This window comes from Lissotriton helveticus, chromosome 9 (assembly GCF_964261635.1).
Source record: "Lissotriton helveticus chromosome 9, aLisHel1.1, whole genome shotgun sequence".
In the NCBI taxonomy this organism is placed as follows: Eukaryota; Metazoa; Chordata; class Amphibia; order Caudata; family Salamandridae; genus Lissotriton; species Lissotriton helveticus.
In genome coordinates, this window is record NC_136070.1 from 836324106 (window position 1) to 836343607 (window position 19502).

General features: G+C 40.4%; 1 protein-coding gene across 1 annotated transcript in view; it reads right to left on the bottom strand.

The window, feature by feature from the left end:
* Positions 1-269: 269 nt before the first annotated feature.
* The window catches only part of LOC144783297 (putative transcription factor Ovo-like 1), a 353112-nt gene continuing 333879 nt past the window's right edge, over positions 270-19502 (bottom strand). Inside the window, exon 6 of the mRNA XM_078662345.1 lies at positions 270-571. Coding sequence (XP_078518471.1) covers positions 270-571 — 302 coding nt within the window. The remainder of the gene's footprint in view (positions 572-19502) is intronic.

Consider the following 19502-nt stretch of genomic DNA (forward strand, 5'->3'; position numbering starts at 1 on the left):
ATGTAGATTCCATTGGAGAATTTCACGTTGATCATGCCATACTACGAATTTTTAAACAATAACCTACTATCCTGTTTATACAGCCTAGGAAAATTAAAAATGTTAATTTTACCAAAACGTATATTTTTCTTAATCCTTTAAATTGTTAATGCTACAATTCAGCCAAGTGGTTATATCTGTTGTTTGTAAAAAAAATTATGAATAGTGACACTTTTATAAAAAGTTTGTAAAATAGAAATTGTCTTGGGAGAAGAAGAATCATGCATGTATCATGCGTAATAGCCACTTGGGTACAGAAGTATTCGCAGTTTATTGTGAAGCGTGGCTGCCACTTGCTTCCTAAAATATTTGCGCAGCATTGGGCTATTTGGGTGGAGCTCCCGCACATGCAGGTAATAATCATCACCATTGCTGGAGGTGAAACCACACTCTTCGCAGACGAATATCTTTGATCGCCGTTCCCGGTAGGCGTAGGCCTGCTGAATGCTGTGGATTTTCTTAAGATGGGACTCCAAGGAACAGCGTTGAGTAAAAGCCTTCTCGCAGATGTGGCATTTATATGGCCGAATCCCTGCAAAACAGAGGAACAGTAACATTAAATGATGGACTGCTAAATTGATGAGTTGCACTTTATTTTTATCATCTACCAAGAGACGGTTAATTGAAAACCTTCATTCTTTATAGAATTGTGAAATAATTTTACAGGAGCTAAGTATGATAAATTAGCATTTTAGCAAGATATGTATGAGGTGGAACACACCACATAAATAGCCTTCACTCAATGGTGCTGCAAAATTGTTTCCCATTCCAAAGTATTTAGCCAATCCGGCCACTCAATTTTGTGGTACATTGCTGCATTAATCCATCAATCATAGGTAACATTCTTGTAGCACGTAGACCTATGTGAGCTGCGGCAGCAACTTACAATCAATAAAACCTCTTAGCAGTTTGAGATCCACTGCAAATATCTCCTCACAGAGAGCCTCTATCATTTATTTCAGTTTCTGAAAGTCGTAACTCCTTGGAATGACATTACAACAGTTGATAAAACTGGTTATCATCTGTTGTGATGTCGTAGAGGCCTTCCAGGTCATGCTGCTGGGGCTCCCTGAGTGCCAGCCAGCGCAGCTCTGTTTGTCTTCTTTGACTGAAATCAAAAAGGGGGAAAGAAGGCAGAGAAGGTAGTGGGTTTTGGTTAAGGATAGCAGGTAAGATATTTATTTTTCACATTTGTGTCAGGGAGGAGTGGGCAAGCTATGTATAGCTCTCCCAATATACTCTGCTCCTGCGCAGTAGATGAAGGCAAGGGAAAGATGATTTGGGGGCAGTGCATGACATAAATATAAATTATACATGGTTACGGATTGAATTACGGGGATGTTTTTTACGTTGGGGTTCTGAGTGACATCAAAGACAACTCAAGCTGTACTGATGTCTATTTGACGTCAGTCAGAACCACTCGGGGAAAAATATCCCTGTAATTCACTGTTACCCAGCTATAATTCTATGTGTAATCCACAGGTAATGGGATTAATTTCTACCAAGCATGACTCAGTCTTGCCTCTGTGCTTTATTTCGGCTTTGAATCTTGTTAATGCTGCAGACAGTTTCAAATAATAGAATATTCCCTTGTCTCATGTTATTTACATGTGTACATAGCAAACACTGTTGTGACTCCTAATGCTGATTTAGTCCATTGTATGGTGAACCTAAAACATCTTCTAAAGAACCTAGAAATTGATCATTCTGGGTCTTCCATGTACAGGAGGATGTCATCAGCATAGAGTGATGTTCTCTCATCCCAGTAATCTACCCATTTAAATCCCCTAACAAGAAGGTACCTCCTCATCCAACATGTCAGTGGTCCTAGATTCATGGCCCCACCTAAGATCACAGACATCTGACAAGACTCTACTCACGTTAACTCTAGCTACTGGTACAGTGTACAGCAACCTAATCCATTATATAAATGCTGAACTCAAACTTTTTTTTATTTAAATTCAGAAATATAAATGACCAATCAAATAATTAAATGCTTTAGCACCATTTAAGGATACAACCACTACCTATAATAAATTCACACACTTTAGTAGTTATGGCAAAGATACATTGCGCAAGTCGCAATTACATATTCAATGGTCATTTACTCTCCTTTGGTCCAACCGTTAAAGACCCCCATAAGACACTTTTAGAAAAGTACAAGTTAGAGCAAAGCACCCCAAAATTTTATCTTATTCCTTTGTAAATAGTCAGACACAGTCTATTATATTCATTTCCTCATAAGGAATATTTACAAGAACACTTTTGGATCATTGCTTCAATGATCATCAAAATAATTGCCACTTTAATCTTCCACTGTAGAAAAAAAATCTTTATTAGTTAATATGCATTTCTTCTTTTTCCAGATATCAAGCCAGCCCAGCCAAAGGGTTTCATCCTATTATGGAACTTCTTCAGGACTGCAAAAATACATATGCACCATAATCCCAATTTGGTAATTTCTGATTTGCCCCTGCTACACTTGAAAAGGTCATCTGCTTATTTTTCCTGATTATTACTAATCCCTGACATGTTGGGTTAGGTTTGCACACAACTGTGCTATTGTTACATAAGATTAATTTTTCTGGATAGTATTTAGACTTTATCTCTGTAAATATATATGTGCTTAATATTATTTCGTTGTTTTTTTCATTGTAATTATGCTGCATATGTATTTGTGCAGACCTGATGAAGTCCCGTAAAGGGATGAAATGCATCGGTTTGGCTGACTTGTCAGCTGTCAAAAGAAGAAATGCAAATTAACGTGATTTTCTACATTTGAAGATTGAAGCGGAAATTAGTACCACTGTGAATAGTCACACATTATAGCGCAGATACTCATCAATCTTTATATCAATCAATATCTGTAGGATGTCTTCCATAAATGCGCTGGAGATGTTTAAAAAACAATTTGATCTGTAGTCCATTTGGACCAAGGGCTTTTCCACCATGGAGTTATATCATTGGTCCCAATACCTCCTCCACTATAGGCTCCTCTTCAAGCTATTCTCTATAAAGCAAAACAATATACAGATCATCAATAGAGGCTGCTACGCCTGTTACATCTGCAGTCAGCCTTGTAGCATAAAAGAAAAACAAGTGTCAAACGTCTATGCAAATTATTCCCTTGGGGTGTATACCATCCCAGTGTATTCTTCTTTACTGTTAATCCAGCTATCCCATGTTTCTAAGCCATACCAAGAGCGTTCCTGCTTTATTTCCTACTTCAGATAAACAGCAATGCATAACCAAATACCTTACCTTTGCTTTTTTCTCAACTAGAAAGCTGGAACCACATGCAAAGTCAGGATCACCAGATTGTCTCAACAGAATCGCTGGTAGATTTTGGCTTGTCAATTTTTTAATAGCTAGCAAAGCATTCTGCGTAATGACTTTATCCTCTGCCTCACTGGATGCCTGTAATCTAGCCTTGTGATTGCCTATAAAACTAGAAATCGTCTGACCTCTGATTACAGTTTTATGCACTTCCTATAAAATCAGAATCCACTGACAGAATGTTTACTGCAAAAAATTAAGCATTGTGTCATGTAATTTATCAACCGAATTCTTGTCTCTCAGCATCCAAGCTCTGTTTCTTTGGCTTTTTGAATGTTCCATTAATGCCATCAGCAGCTGCTTGATGGACTTCAATTGTGATATATTTGATTTTATTGGTGTGATGTGCTGTTTGTTGTCTTCACTTTACTTTTCAAGCCTCATACTGTCTTTGACTTGTATAAGATCCGCTCAATTGCAAACATATACATCCTGTTTTCTTCCACACCTTTGTATTGCTGTGCTGCCACAATGACAGTGGTGCACGGATACCTGTCCACTGGCCAACCCTAGAACACCCAGACCTAGTTGACTTTGCAAAGGCTCCACGAAGAAAGAAAATCTATACTGGCAAATTTGTTGAGACAATTTGGTGCTCTTGTCCTCACCCAAGTTCAGTTTGCAGCCTTACGAACAGCTTGAAAATTCAGTGTAATTCTGCGTTTGCATATTGATAAGCATAGTTCATTAAGCCTTGGAGAATTTACTGTTACACCAGCATAATCTTGCGTAACTTCAGGAATTTTGTGTTACACTTGTTACATAAAATTCCAGAAATTACTCATTTGTTTTACTGTCAAAAGCATTCTCTTGTATTACGCACTAAAATAGACAAATGTCAGTTTGTATGTTGCATAAATATGTTTAATTTCATTAAAAAAATTATTTCAAGTAATTACACAAAATCAAATTACGTGAATTGCGTACACCGCTAATATTGTTTTGGCTTCAGTCAGAAAAGCCACTTGTTTTGGTAGAAAAGTTAAATCAGGGAGCTGCATTTGGGATCTTCTTGAGTATTGCCATTCACACACCAGTGCATGTCGGAAGCTGCCGCCAAATTATTCACTCAGCAATGGCTGCTCAAAAAGCTTCCCTCATTAGGTGTACATTTTTTTTATATATCTTCCTCCAATACAAGGAGAGAAAAGAGAAGGTCACACACGCAAGGGAGAACAGCGGCAGGGAGAGATTTAGCCATGGCACAGCCTACCAGAAGACCTTTTTCATGCTATGTCTAGCTGGCCCAACAGCCACTAAACACAACTATGGTCTGTCAGTGCGCTTCCCACAGCTCAGTTGTAGTCCCTGGGCTCTTGCCCCTAGTATTACACTCACCATCTGGAAACCTCACAAAGGAGAGCTCTACCAACACATCCACATCTCCACCGATGAAGCTGAGAGTGATACGGTTGAGACGCCAGTGGCAGCTGGTACGGAGCAGAGGTGGGAGTGTGGGGGGTTCGAGAGAGGGGGTAAAGAAAACAAAATGTACCTCCTCGCCGCTCTCGCCACCGACATGTCCAGAACAGGAACAGAGCACCCAGGCTCCCCTCAGCTAATCACAATGCTGCAATGCAGCATTGTGGTTGGTCTGAGCACCATGGTTTGGTGCTCAGGATGGACTGGGGGCCTGGCCATGTTCTCCACCCAGGTTCTAATGCAGCCTGAATGGAGAACATGCAAAGTGCGCATTAATGTTTGGCCAGCCTGAGAAGGCCAGCCAGACATTCATTCGTACTTTAGGGAGTGCAAACCATTCTTCCCCTCCCTAGCTATATCAGCAGAGCAGCCATGCCTCACCTGCAAAGCTGCCAGAACAAGAAAAAAATAAAATGATAATAACTTAGTTATTATCATTTTATTTTTCCTTTACATACACTGCTTAAAAGCAGTGGGGAGAGGCTCTTCCACCTTAGCAGAGGAGCCACCACTGTGCAAAGCATGACCCACACCTCAGCGTCCCTCAGCTACAGGCCTCTAGATGACAATCTGATTGGCAGGGGCAGAGGTCCACATCATAACTAACTGACAAGGTTGCTGGGCTCTGGCCGCACAATCGGGACCAAATGCATTGCAAGGAGTTCAATGAGAAGGTGTTTTGTAATACTCTTTGTTTTGTAAGTTGTGATTATTTTAATGTTAAGTGTGTGTTATTTTTTTGGTACAGTTACATTTTTAGGGAATTATAGCTGACGAATTGTTTTTAATTTTTTGGATGAATTTTTTGTTTGGGCTGTTGGGTTTGTAGTGGAAAGGGGTGGGACGTTTTTAAAATTTTTATAATTGGCTAATATTTTTAATTTGTTAATTTGAATAAAAATGAATTCTTTTGCAGATAATTTTAAATTAAAATGGTAATTATTTTTATTGTTAATTGTCTAATTAGAATATTGATTATGCAATTATTTGACTGATTTTATTAATTTATTGATTGATTGCAATAAGTTATTGTTAATTTTTAATATTGTTAAATTGATGTTGGAAAGGACCCTTTCGAGGGTGCTTTACCTCGACTTTTTGCTCTTCTCCTTCCCAGTTTTCCGTTGCTCTGGATGCTAGCCTTAGAACTTCTGTGCAGTGCCAAAGCGCTGTGCTCTTCATGTATATATATATTGATCATTAGTGTATGTTTGATTGGCTGATTCGAGTTAGCTCTAATTCCCTTGTTAAGGGGTAAGACCTCCACTGGGGACATGTATCTCGAATGCGCCTCCTTGGGCCTGCCGCCTGGTTGTGCCATCCATGGAGGTAGCTCATCGATTGGGCCACAGGTTTGCCCCTGGCCAGGCCTGTGTGCACGGGTTACTGTTACTTGGCTTGGCATTTAAAAAGCTATGTGCCAACGTTCTGCATGTCTCTTGCTATATCGGAGACAAGTGGCAGTGATCATGGTTGAGACAAGGACCGTCCTGATGTATACACCATGAGTACACTGTACAGAGAAGTGTGTGCATAAAAATCAGCAGCCGACTGAGGTGCCGGGACATGAGGAGTGTGAGGGAAGCCTGCAGATTCTGAAAGATCTGGGCTTACAACCAGGGGACCTGTGCTCGCTTGTGCTCCAGAGTGAGGGGTGTCCGAGGGGTTTTGGGGGAACCTGAGCTGGGAGACAGTCTTTGGTCTCCAAATCAGGAGTACGGCAGTGCCTGACATCGTGGTGTCTGTCCCAGGTCGTTGGCTCCCTCTCCCTGGGCCCACGCCACAAGGTGCTTTGTTGTGGAGAACACCTTGACAAGGCCCGAGGGGTTTTGTGTGTCATGTGGACACCTACAGCTGAGTGACGGGGGCTACAGCGAGTCACATCTCCTCTTGAGGGATAAACATTTCTCCAGACTTGGAAGCAAGCCAGCTTCCTGGGTTGCAACCTTTTGACTTTGGGGGAACCGGGATCCTGCACTCTTGTAGGTGTCCTCGGGCACCTGGAGGTCTAATCCGGATGGACAAAACTAGTAACTGTTTCTTTCCATGTTAGGTGGTTCCAGCTGTCTAGTCAACAGTAACACCACCACTGGGTCTGGGCTCCCAACAGCACAGCTTGCCACAAGCTACTAATAAACAAAACAGAGTGCACGTGCTGCTACCTAATTGCTTGCCTTCGTTTTTGGCAAAACATATGAGATTAAACCAATGTTTTTTTGAGCAAAAAGTCTCGTTCTTTATTTTAGTTTTTTGTCAATTATTCACTTTTGACCTTTTTTGAAAAATTAATTGTATCAAATTTATCTTTTACGACCTTATGTACATCAAAAACCTATTTACAACTAACATTCAAAATACAATTCAAATTGTTCTCATTCAAACCTCAGTCATACCACTCACATACCATACAAGAAAAAAGATTTTAGAACAGACAGCAAACAATATGAAAATATACAAATTGTTTTCAGTTGGAAACACAAATGATCACAACAAAGCCATGAATGTTTTTTTAAACAAAGAACTTTACAAAGACTATCTCTATTTTGTGTGACTTTGATACTTTCCGGCTTTTTTTAAAAAGTCTACGCGTTTCGAACTCGTATGATTATTGAGTTCTCATCAGGACCATAGTCTGTGAACGAGAAAAAAGGTATTCATGGTTTTAGTTTCCTTTCTCAATATTGCGCTGCCCTTACCGCCACTGCAAGCTCCCTTCTCTTACCTCTCGGTCAGCGAGAAACCAGAGTAAGTGGAATTAACCCCGTCGACAGTGGACATCTGTAATACACACATTTGTAGCACTTAATGCACATCCTATTTATGTCTTCACTAAGATACGACCACCTCAGTTCCACTTACTTTTAATGTCGGGCATCTGTTTGTGGTATGTTTATACGATCTGCCGTTTTTCTTTTTTCTGCAGAAGAAGGAGAGCGAGTCAATGACCCTCTCATATATCGTAAGGGATAAATATTTATTAGTTTTCCACACAAGCGCGCTTACCTCGATTGAGGAGTCAGGCGTCTTGGAGTGGGGGTTCTGAGCCTTCGCCTGGAGCTCTGGGAAATGAAACGGGCAAAAGGAGGTTATCCGATATGCCTCTTTTGATGGCTAAGCCCTACTTACTTATTCCAGTGCTAGTAGCGTCGGATAGTCTTACCTTGCTCAGACGAGGCGATGTGGGTTAATCTTCCTCGTTTGTTGATTGTGAACCGCGTCCACGACGAATGTGCTTCCGGGTCCGCAAAGGATCATGGAGCCTGTAGTTTGTTCTCCTCGTTTGTTTATAAATGCGCGCCTCGTTTGCTCGCATTGGATCCCCTAGTAAACCGGTATCGATTTGGATTTATGTAAGGGTAATCAAAGCTTGTTGGACCTATAAATGTTCATTTTGGTGCAGATGTAGGATGGGCTGCCGTCTCTTTAATTGTTTATTTTGAAATGCCATCCAGTGTATTGTGGTCATGGTGGTTTGGACTAGTGAAAAGTGGATGTGTTGTCCAACGGTGTGTGGGGTACGAATCATGGGGTGGTCACCGAGACATTTTTACACATGGTGGGCGCCCTCCACTCACAGTATATGAAATTTTGAAGAGACCTTGGTTCAGAGTTTAAACATTTCTGACATCTCATTCAATCCTGAGATTGCCGTGTCGAATTTGACAATTAGCATTGCCTCCATTTTTGTCAGTTTAGCATCCAGATCTCCACCTCTGGCGTCATTTTCCACTTTAGCGATTACTGTCCTTATGAGATCATTCTCTGTGTGTTGTTCTTCTTGCCAGTGGTCACTAGAGGTGCTGTTACCACATTATTGCGAATTCTCGATTTGTGCTGTTGTATCCTTGAGCGTATCTCTTGGTTTGTTTTGCCTATGTACACTAAGTTACATGGGCACAGAATCCCATATATCACATAGCGTGATTTGCAATTCGAGAACCGCTCATGTTTCCAGTTTTTCTGGTTGTGTGTGAACACCGATCCCTCTTTCGTTGTATCACAACATGAGCAAGTCCCACACCTATGGTGTCCCTGAATCGGTGGTAGGTTAGCATAGTCCGTAGATTAGGGTTTGTTTTTGTGGTAATGCAGCTCTGACCAACTGGTTAGCAATACTACAGTTTTTCTTAAAAGCGAACAGTGGTTCATTTTTGAATGCTTGGTCCAGATTTCACAATAAATGCCAGTTTTGTTTAACCACCTTTTTCAAAGAGTTGGAATTTGGACAAAAAGTGGATACAAAAACCACCCTGTCGGTTTCTTTTTTTGTTTTTCTTTCCAGGAGGGTATCTCGTGGTGTCCACCACGCTCTCTTTCATGATTTCTTCAGTAGTTTTTTGGGGTACCCACATTGTTGTAGATTAGCTGTCAGATTTTCCGCATGCCTCAGATATTCTTCTTTACATTGGCAATTCCGTCTAATTCTTAGATATTGTCCATATGGAAGATTATCTTTTAGACTCCGTGGATGATTACTTCGGAAGTGCAGAGCCTTATTTCGGTCAGTTGATTTTTTATAAAGTGTTGTTATTAATCCACCTTCCGAGGGATATACTTCTACATCCAAAAATGGCATTTTGTTTTTTGAGTGTTCCATACTGAAAGTTATTGAGGGCACTCTGTTGTTAATCCAGTCATGGAACCTTATTAGCTCCTCCTCTGTTCCTGACCAGACGAAGAAGATATCGTCAATAAACCGATACCAATGTGATATCCATTGTGTGTAAGGGTTATTATTGTACACAAATGTTTCTTCATACTTGAACAAAAATAGCACAGCTAGTTCAGGAGCAAATGGGCATCCCATCGCCACGCCCCCTACCTGGAAAAAGAATTCTCCATTGAAATTGAAGTAGTTCTTCTTTAAGGCAAATTCGTCAAGTTTTAGGATAAATCCTGTTGGTATTTTGTGGGGTCTCTGTCTCTCATTGAGGAATGTCTCTAGGACATAGATTCCTTCGTCCTGCGGGATTTGAGTATATAAGGACATTATGTCCATGGTTACCATCCAGTGAGAATTCTTGTCAAATGTAATTGTTTTAAGTTTATTTATGAAATCCGTAGTGTCTTGTATATAGGATTTTACTTCCGATAAAAACGGTTTTAGGAAGAAATCTACAAACTTTGAGATGGGTTCTAATAAGGAGTCGCAACCGGACACTATTGGGCGTCCCGGAGGTGTTTTTTCGTTTTTGTGTACTTTAGGTAACACATAAAACAAGAGTATCCTCGGATGTTTTATTTTTAAATACTCAGTTTCTTTTTTGCCAAGGAAGCCTTGTTCTGCCCCTTCATCAATTATTTTGTGTAATTGATTTTTTAGATCAGATGTTGGGTCCTTGTTGATTTTCCGATAGCAGGTTTCATCATTGAGTTGTCTTTTAACTTCCTTTATGTATAGTTCTTTATCCCAAATGACAATTGAGCCACTCTTATCAGCTTGCTTTATAATGACTGAGGTGTCTGATTTGAGGTTTGTTAAAGCTTGTGACTCTTCTCTGGAAAGATTATGTTTGATCCATTTTCTCTTCTTTTCCATTTCTGTCACTGCAGATAATAGGGACCGTTCGAAAGTGATAACCTCTTTGGGAATTTTATTTGTTGGCGGGCAGAAAGATGATTTGTTACGTAACCCCGTTGTCTCAAGTGTTGGTTGATAAATATTCTCTGCAAAGAAGGTTTTTAACCTTACTTTTCGGCAAAATTCGATGACCTCTGTTTTTAGTTTAACAAAATCTGTGTTTCTAGTGGGAACAAATGATAGTCCTTTTTTCAAGACCTTTTCTTACTCATTTGTTAGAATTTTATCTGACAAATTGAATATTGGTGAAGGGGCTAGTTCTTGTAATTGTGTCGTCTTGTCGACATCTCCCATGGTTGTGGGGCAAACCGTGTTTTTCCGCGCGATTTTGTTTGGCCTCTTGCTAAAAAAGATCCCTGGTGTTGTTGTTGGAATCCTTGGGGTTGTTGAAACCCTCCTCTTCTGTTGTTATTTCTCTGGGGATTTGGGTTTTCTCCGTCACTCCCACTTCCGGAAGATGACGTATCTGAAAAGGTTATAAAGTTATTGGAGGACCTGCCTTGATACTTGGTTTAATCTCATATGTTTTGCCAAAAACGAAGGCAAGCAATTAGGTAGCAGTCTAATCAACAGAGCGCCAGCCAGGGCAGCGCGTATTGCTGGCTTGTGGAGTTGAAGGACTGAGGGGCTGTGTCACGAGGCGTAGTCAAAGACCTGTGATTGTGTGAGCTTTCTGCTAATGGGAAAGTCTGACAATTGCATATAACTGTAAAGTATAAATACAATGTGGGTTTTGCTTTGATTTCAATAGAGAAAACTGACTATTGTGTATAACTGTAGAGTGCATATATAATGTGTATCACTTTTTGATTTCATTTAATGTGTGTAATACTAAGACAAGTGTTTTATACATGTTTTATACATCCGGTGTGGAGTCTATTTGTGGTGTATGCAGTTTGTTGCAAGGGTGGCATTGTGCCAATACTTTACACTCAAGCCCTGAGGATAAGCCTGACTGCTTGATGCCAAGCTACCAGAGGGTAAGAACAGATTTTCGAGCAAGTGTATTGTGCTCATCCTATTTGGAACGGTGGATTCTGACTGGCTTCGATGCATCCCAGCCAGTCCAAAACTGCTGGGTCTAACAGTTGATGTGTATTATTTTCAATTATTGTTTTAATTTGCTTCGGTTGGTGTTGGATTTTTGGGATAGTAGGTTGGGAAGTGTTTTAAAAATTTTATATTTTGTAAAGTTTTTAGTTGGTAAATTGTTTTAATTTTCTCAGTTCTTGATTGTACATTTATTAATTTCAACTTGTAATTAGTTTGAATATTTTGATGTTAAAAATATATATTTTTCCTCTATTTAAATATATTTTATGTTAATATTTTTAACTATATAGCTTTTTAATTCAGAGATGAAAGTAAATTTAAGTTTTGCAGTCTTCAACACTTTCTCTAACATCGCTAATGTTGGAAATGGAATAGTTAATTTGACCCATCCAAAGTTGAACACTTTCCCTACTGTTGCTCAGGTTGAAGTGGGAATAGTACATCAGACCCCTACAGAGTCAAACACTTTCATGACTGTTGCTTATGTTAGAGTCGGAATAGTAAATCTGACATCTCCCCGATCCACCACTTTCCTTTCTGATGCTCAGGTTGTAGGGTGTATAGTACATTTTACCTCTAGAAAGTCCAACCCTTTCCATACTGTTATTTACTTTGCAGTGGGAATTGTCAACCTGACCCCACAAAACCCAACACTTTTCCTACTGTTACTTACTTTGAAAAGGAAGTAGTACATTTTGACACCTGCAAGATTACATTTTTAAAGATTTATTTGTCTTGAATTTTTCTAAGATTTATTTCTTGTATTTTAATTTGAAAATGTATTCAATTTAATCATTTTTACTTATGTATTTTTTTTAAAGTAATAATATTTGTTTAATTCTAATTGATATTGTCTAACCATTTTTTCATACTTGATATATATATTATTCTTTTAATTGTTATTTAATGTTAGTATGTTTATGGTATTAATGTTTATTTTATCATTTGTTTATGTTTTTTTTACATGTGCTTAAATGTATATATTTTCTTTTAGTTGTCTATGTTACACAATTTAATGTAATTTAATGTAATTATTTATTTTTGTTATTTTATATTTAATGTGTTTGTAATGTAATATTTCTTCAGACTATGAATTTTAAAGTTAATACACCTATTTTGTGACTATTTATGTATTTTATCTTTTATATACACAGTATGGAAAGATGATATTTTTGTACTTCATTATTTTTGTCACCAATATTTTGTCAGAGAGCCCTGGGTCTACTGGTTTATATGAGCCACATTTTTGGGGTTCTTCCACTGCCTTTAATATTGGTACTATTGGTACACCAGACATAGCGCTCGTTGTTTTGAGTAGCAGTGGTAGTTGTTTTGCTCTACCAGCATTGGTAGAACAGGGGCAAAACTATGCAATTAACTATTTTAATGATTTCAAGTTTTAATGTTGGCCCTTTTAGTTCACCCCTCCCTCTGAAAGATAAAAAAATTATATGCAGACACTTAGATCTCATATGCTGATTTTCCTGTATGGAGTACATTGTGTCTCAGCAGAAAGATTTCAATTACATTCTTAATTATGAGAGTTGTTAGCTGGAAAGTGGTATTGTCATTTGAGTCAAGTGAAAAAATGTATTTTTCTGAGCCGTATCTCCAAACTTTAGAGTATGGATTTGTTTCTGTTTAGACAGATACATAGCTTTACAGAGGTGTCATCACGAATTATTATATTACTTATAATCACTTCCCTGAAGTAGATGGGCTTAAGGGTTTACAGTCACCTTTTATACATGTCCTATCCCTATGAGAAACAAAGGGTTGTAAGACAGAGGCAGGCATGGCTAAACCACGTGTGCCTCTACCATGCAGCCCCAACAATGAATGTGTCTTTACAACACATTCTTTTACCATGCGTGCCTTTACCAAGCATGCCTTTACCATGCAATTCCGTGGTAAAGGTGTGACTGGTAAAGGGATGTGTGGTAAATATCACACCACAACTGTCCGCCCTGAGCCATAACAACTACCCTGCTCCCCTGAGCCCTAAACACTACTCCACCGCCTAGCCCTAAACTCTACCCCAACCCGAGCCCTAAACACTACCCCAACCCCCGAGCCCTTAACACATCCACAACCCCCTCCCTGAGCCCTAAACACTAACCTGACCCCACAAAGCCATACAAACTACCCCAACCCCCCTGAGCCCTAAAATCTACCCCACCCCACAAAACCCAGACCCAGCCCCACTTACCTCACTGTGTACTCTCCCGAGCCTTACTGTTTCTAGGCCCACCCATCCCAGCATCTAGACCACGCACTGCCTTAACCATGCATATGCGTGGTAAATGCATGAATGGTTGAGTTTGTGGGGAAACGGCACGCGTGATTCTGCCCGCGTTGTAAAGGCTGTTTCCCAAAAAAAAGGTATCATCTAATCCGTGAGGGCATCGTTCTCCAGATCTCTACTCTGCTCCTTTATCATAGTCTTTTGTTAAGCATTTTCTTGGCTGCTTTAGAATGACACTGACATTCTCTGGGACCTGTCTGCCTTCATCAGTCATTGCCATGTTTGTCATGCCCAAGGATCCCTTCTCTATCTACAAAGCATATGATTTAATTTAGGAAATCAGAGTGACAATTATCTGGGTCTGTTTGTTGCATACGCAGTAATCACAGTGAAAGTCACTACCTCTACAGCCCTTTCACCTACATATCTATTTTCCTTATTTTTAAGTTTGTTCAAGAGCATGAATGCAAAGAGTTTCTGAACATAGTTGAGACCGTTTTGTAATTATACAGGCACAAAGAAAATGTTTATTGGCCATACACCTTTTTTTAATTTGGTGAATCTCTTGCAGACTATGAATTTCTCTATTTCTTGATTATGGGGCTCAATAATTAAGAACAACAATACAAAAACTCATTTGAAACCAGAATTTGCAATTTGCATGCATACTAGTTTGAGAATGGGAATGCAGTTTGCACTATGGTGTACGTTATGTTATGTTATGTTAGTGATATTTATACAGCGCTGCTGTTACCCTGGGGTGTCCTGGAGCTATGTACTAATAGCTTGCATTGCAAATTGTACATTCATTGGGGGTCACAAAATTGCCTGTCCAATAAATTTTTATTTTTATTTCCAAACCACTTTGAATGGTGCAAACGCAGGGATGGTGGCCTGCAAGGGACAGTTGACCCCAATCATTCATCTGCTTTTCCAGATGGAAAATATTTGTTTTATTGCAGTCAGTGTCCACTAGAGGGACAGTTACTGCTTTAAAAAAATGTTTACAGCTTAGGAACATATCGGAAGAGCAGACAGTGGTCCAGTGAACTACAGTCTCCTCCACCTGCGGCTGCCCCACATGATTTGCAGAGGAGAAGCTTTCCCACGCAAATAGCTTCTGCTTTGCTAATCCACAACCTTTGAGGAGTTCAAATATGATCCTTGGCTTGAGATCACAATTGCAGTCAAAATGCAATGCATTGGTATTTAATGAGAGAAAACCCTTAAAAGTGTCAATCTTTTTGGGCACAGATCCTTGCCTTTTCCCTATTCTGTTCCACATACCTTGACTACAGTGTGAGAAGTCTAAAATGTCAAATACATAGGGGCCCATTACAATGCGGGTGGAGCCTATAAGGTTGCATCGTAATGGGCCACTCAGTTTCCTTTTCCGATCGCCTCAGTATGATGGAGGCGGTCGGAAAGGAAACCTACAGGTCATTCCGTCTGACTTCTGACGGGCTCAGAGAGCCCGTCCGCTAGTAAGAAGGCGGCAAGTAATCTCAAGGGTGCGCCTTTCCACCCTTGAGATTTCTATGACGTTTTCCGACATGGTTTCCTTGCTGGCCTGTCGTCATGGAAACCATGTTGGAAAGAGTTTTTGAGTCCCCCAGCAGGGTCCTCTTTGATGCACGGCCTCCGCTTGGAGGCTGAGGGGGCACCTGATCCCTACACCTTGTGGCAGGCACCTTGAGGTGCCCGCCACGGGTGGAGGGATGAACCACTCCTCCCATTTCACTATGGGAGCACACATTACGGCTGGTGTACGGCAGTAATGCATTCTCCCTTAGTGAAATATGAGAATGCGACTTAACAGTGTTCGGTCTCATCCCAATGGAACAGTCGGGACCGCCAACAGCGTGTCGGTCAGCCCCATGACCGAGACGGTGTTGGGCGGAATGATTCCACCGGACATCATAATGACCCCCTTAGTTTGAAGCTGCCAAACTCAGACACTATACTTTCTTGAAATTCCAATATGGTGCAGGGTTTCAATATTCATGAAAACATCAGTTACTTGACTTTTAAACTTCATTGGAAAGGTCATATGCCATCAGCGCAGATGGGAAGTGATGGCGTGCATACATGTATCCACCTCTTGGTGTCAGACTTCATTTAGCTACAAGTTATTCTGTCTGTCAAAGAGACCTATTACTCTAAATTTTTAGAGTGAACTTTGGGTCCACCCCATAAAACCATTGGATTTTTGGCGAGCCACTTTCAGTCATTCGATTGACCATTGGTCGTAGTGGGCAGGATCAGATAGGCACAATGTGCCCATACACTTTAAATAGAAGAAAAACAGTTACCCTATTTTTTGTGAAAAAACAACCATTGCAGGATGGTTTAATTCAGAGCTGAAATGCTTTAGCTGAAATGAAAGGTAGGGAGTCTCCTCTACTGTGTAACTGAGGGAGGGGCAGACAGCTAAACAAGCCTTCTTGCCTAAAAGAAATGTAACTGTGTGCAACTGGTTGATCTGCAAATGTAAAGGGTGTTTGAAAGCAGCGGCGGCCCGTCTATTAGGGCAGAGGAGCAACTCCCCCCTGCTGCCAATGCCACAAACGGTGAAAAATAAAATTGTAATAAAATGAATTTATCACTATTTTATTTTTTCCTTTCCCCAGCCTGAGCCAAGTTTGGGGTGAGGCCACTGCTGCTGACTAACAGTAGGGGAGTGGTGCTCACTCCAACAGTTTGCACTGTGCAGGTCACTTTGGCCGGCCGTCTTGCGACGGCCAATTGACATGCATAGTGTAGTAACCTAGCCACTTAGCTGTATTAGACAGCCAGATGGAGAACAAGCAGAGACCCTTAGTGCCTCGGTTAGCGTGGAACCCAGTTTGCTTCAGCCATTTCTAGTGCTTCTGCCATGCTGCCTGTGCAGCATGAGAGCAGCGCCTTGATTGGAAGAGGGAAGTTGGAGCCACTGATGAGGAGAGAGAGGAGCTGTGAGCACTGAGGGCAGAGGCAGAGGTAAGTGAATCTTTATTTATTTAAGCTACTGACAGACACTGTGGAAAACTCGGAGTGACTTCAGCCTCAACTCCAGAGCTCCCTATTGTGGCCCATTATAAAAATTGCTTAAAACGGACCACAATTGAGAGCTTTGGCGTTAAGCCTATAGGCACTTCTGGTTTTTTTTCAACACCTGTCAGTGCCTCCTATGTTCACCCCACCAGTTTAATTGGTCCTCAGCCGCCAATGTATGGAAGCACTTATTGGCTTTAATTGATGGAATCACTTGAAGCTTCCTCATGACACAGATTTATTCTTTTTGAGTGGTAGTGCAAGGGAGTTACCAGCTGAGCTGGGAAGTGTTTGTTTTTAAAGGACAGTTAAAAACAAAATTGCACTATGTACAGTCTGGGTATTACAAAAACCAACATTTTGGAAGCACTCTTTTAGTTTAGATCTTTTTGAGCATTTAACAGCAGATTGTCATACTGCAAGTTATATAAGTATTTTAAATGATGACTGACATATTCACAGTGCTTTCTGTCACAGAGTGAGACCTCGAAGTACTAAAAATGCAAGTCACTATTCTCCACTGCACTAACATGGATTTAATGTCTCTCTGGTTAAACACGTAGACCTTTGCAGTGAATTAACTAATAGAGATTTCTTAATGTAGGATACTGGATTTACCCCTGATTAATTTAACTTGCATTTATTTTTCATTTAAACTGTGCACTATTTTATAAGTAGTTACCTGAAGATGAAAGACCGAAAAATGTTACTTTATATTATTTTTTTAGCCACGCCTTTGACTCCGCCCTCACTCACCCTCCCGTTTTGCACACAACATCACAGTTTCTATACTTTTTTAATGCACTTCGACTACTTGGCTTGAGATATTGTCAATCATATTTTGGCTCAGTCCGAGCAGTATTTCTATCTCACTTAACGCCCTTGGTTGTCAGGGTTTATCTTTCCACCTCCAAGGAAGTGCTTGCCTTGAAGTGTGAAACAGTACATTACAGGCCTCTCTATCACCTCTTTCCTGCCACTTCCACCTTCTACTTTTGTGTCTGCTCCAGCTTGTCCCTCCTGCCCCTCCCCTTCCCCTCCTCCTTTCCTGTGTACATTGCTACTTACATTGATGAGATATCGGATAGATGCACAGCTTGTTTCTGTAGTGGTAATGATTGTGAAAAAGTTAATTTGTATTTTATGGTGCTCCTAAGGGTGACGACGAGAGTCCAACGGCGTCTTAGGTTATGAGTTAGAAGTGAAATTAGAAGGCATCTAGTTTCATCCCTTTAAGGCACACATGTTTGTTGTCTTTCCCATTGGAACAAAGACTTCCACTCCGTTCTTTGTGAGTTACGTATATAACTTTTTAATGGGTTAAATTATCTCTTCTCTTTATCAGCTTTATTACATTTTCATTTTCATGTAAATTGTAACCCTGTGCATTTCAGGCAATGTCTTTTCATGGCATCCAATGCATTTCGGGCATACTGTTCATGCCCTTCATCAGGGAATCGACACTGTAAACATAATGTGGTAACAATTACTATATTGTTTTTGGTAACCATGAAACATGATATCGGCTAACAACTGCGTTAAGTGGTAACTATGCATTGTAAAAGCGTTCAGTATGCAGTAATGTCAAGTGGGGTTCTGCATATATATGCAATAAGGTTCAAAAACATAACAAACAAACGTTAGAGAAAACGACGTGTTACTCACAAGCCTTTCCTCATGAGTTTAGTTAGATCTGTAAAACAACATAGAAACCCCGGTTAGCAGTGTTCTGAGGAGCTTTTCGAAAAAGCATAGGGAAGGCATTCTGCTTGTGGGCTGTTGAGAACTAACCTGAGGTGCTGGTTTGGCGTGTTCAAATCCGTGAATGGACTTCTGAAGCGTCAGCTCGGGCGAGCTCCGGCTGCGCTTTGGTATTTTGAAAAAGTTCCGGTCATGTGACCGTGAACATAGTCAACAGACTTTCGAGGATGTCAGTTCATGCGTGGGGGTCAAAAATGGGGTTTAATTGGGGTTTAAATCGGGGTTAGCAACGAATGTGAAAAAAATGTGTATGTGAGTTACGGATTGCTGAAAAATTAAATGGAAGGACTAATAAAGGTCCAAAGAAAAAAATCGGACTGGGGTAGCGAACCCTGGGTTAGCCGGTGATGCTACTGGGATGCTCTATGGGTGGAGCTATCTGAAAAAACGGTAAAGTTGAGCAGTGAGTGAGTGTATATATGAGTAGTGTCTGATGATTATTAGGTCTCACACAGTGTGGACAAGGTACAGTCATTGGAGCAATATTTACAAATAACATGACAGTTCAATTCTATCATTTAAGCCTGCCGGCTTTTGAGTGGAAAGTTTTTGAATCCAAAAGTTCTCTCTTCTGAGGAGGTGTTTGGTGTTGTCTCTCCCCTCGATTTTCTGGACAGTCTCTAATATGACAAACTTGATTTGGGAAATATTATGATGTTCTTCTACAAAGTGCGATGACAAGGCTGACTTTGTGTTCTTCAATTGAATGTTGGATTTGTGTTCTGTTAGGCGCACTTTGATGCGTCGTTCTGTTTTACCAACGTACATCTTTCCACATGGACATCTTATTCCATAGATCAAGTTGCTGGTGTCGCATGTAGCATTTACCTTGAGTTTGATTGGATGCCCTTGCATTGGGTGGTTGATCGTGTTTCCTCTGATTATACTGTTGCAGTTGCCGCAGTTGAGGCAAGGTTTAGTTCCTGAGTATGTTGTGGGTTCTAGAGGTCTGTTTTGTAAAATTTCACCAAAATTCTTAGCTCTGGTAAATGCAAACAACGGTGTTGCGTTGAAAGATTGTTTGAAATCGGG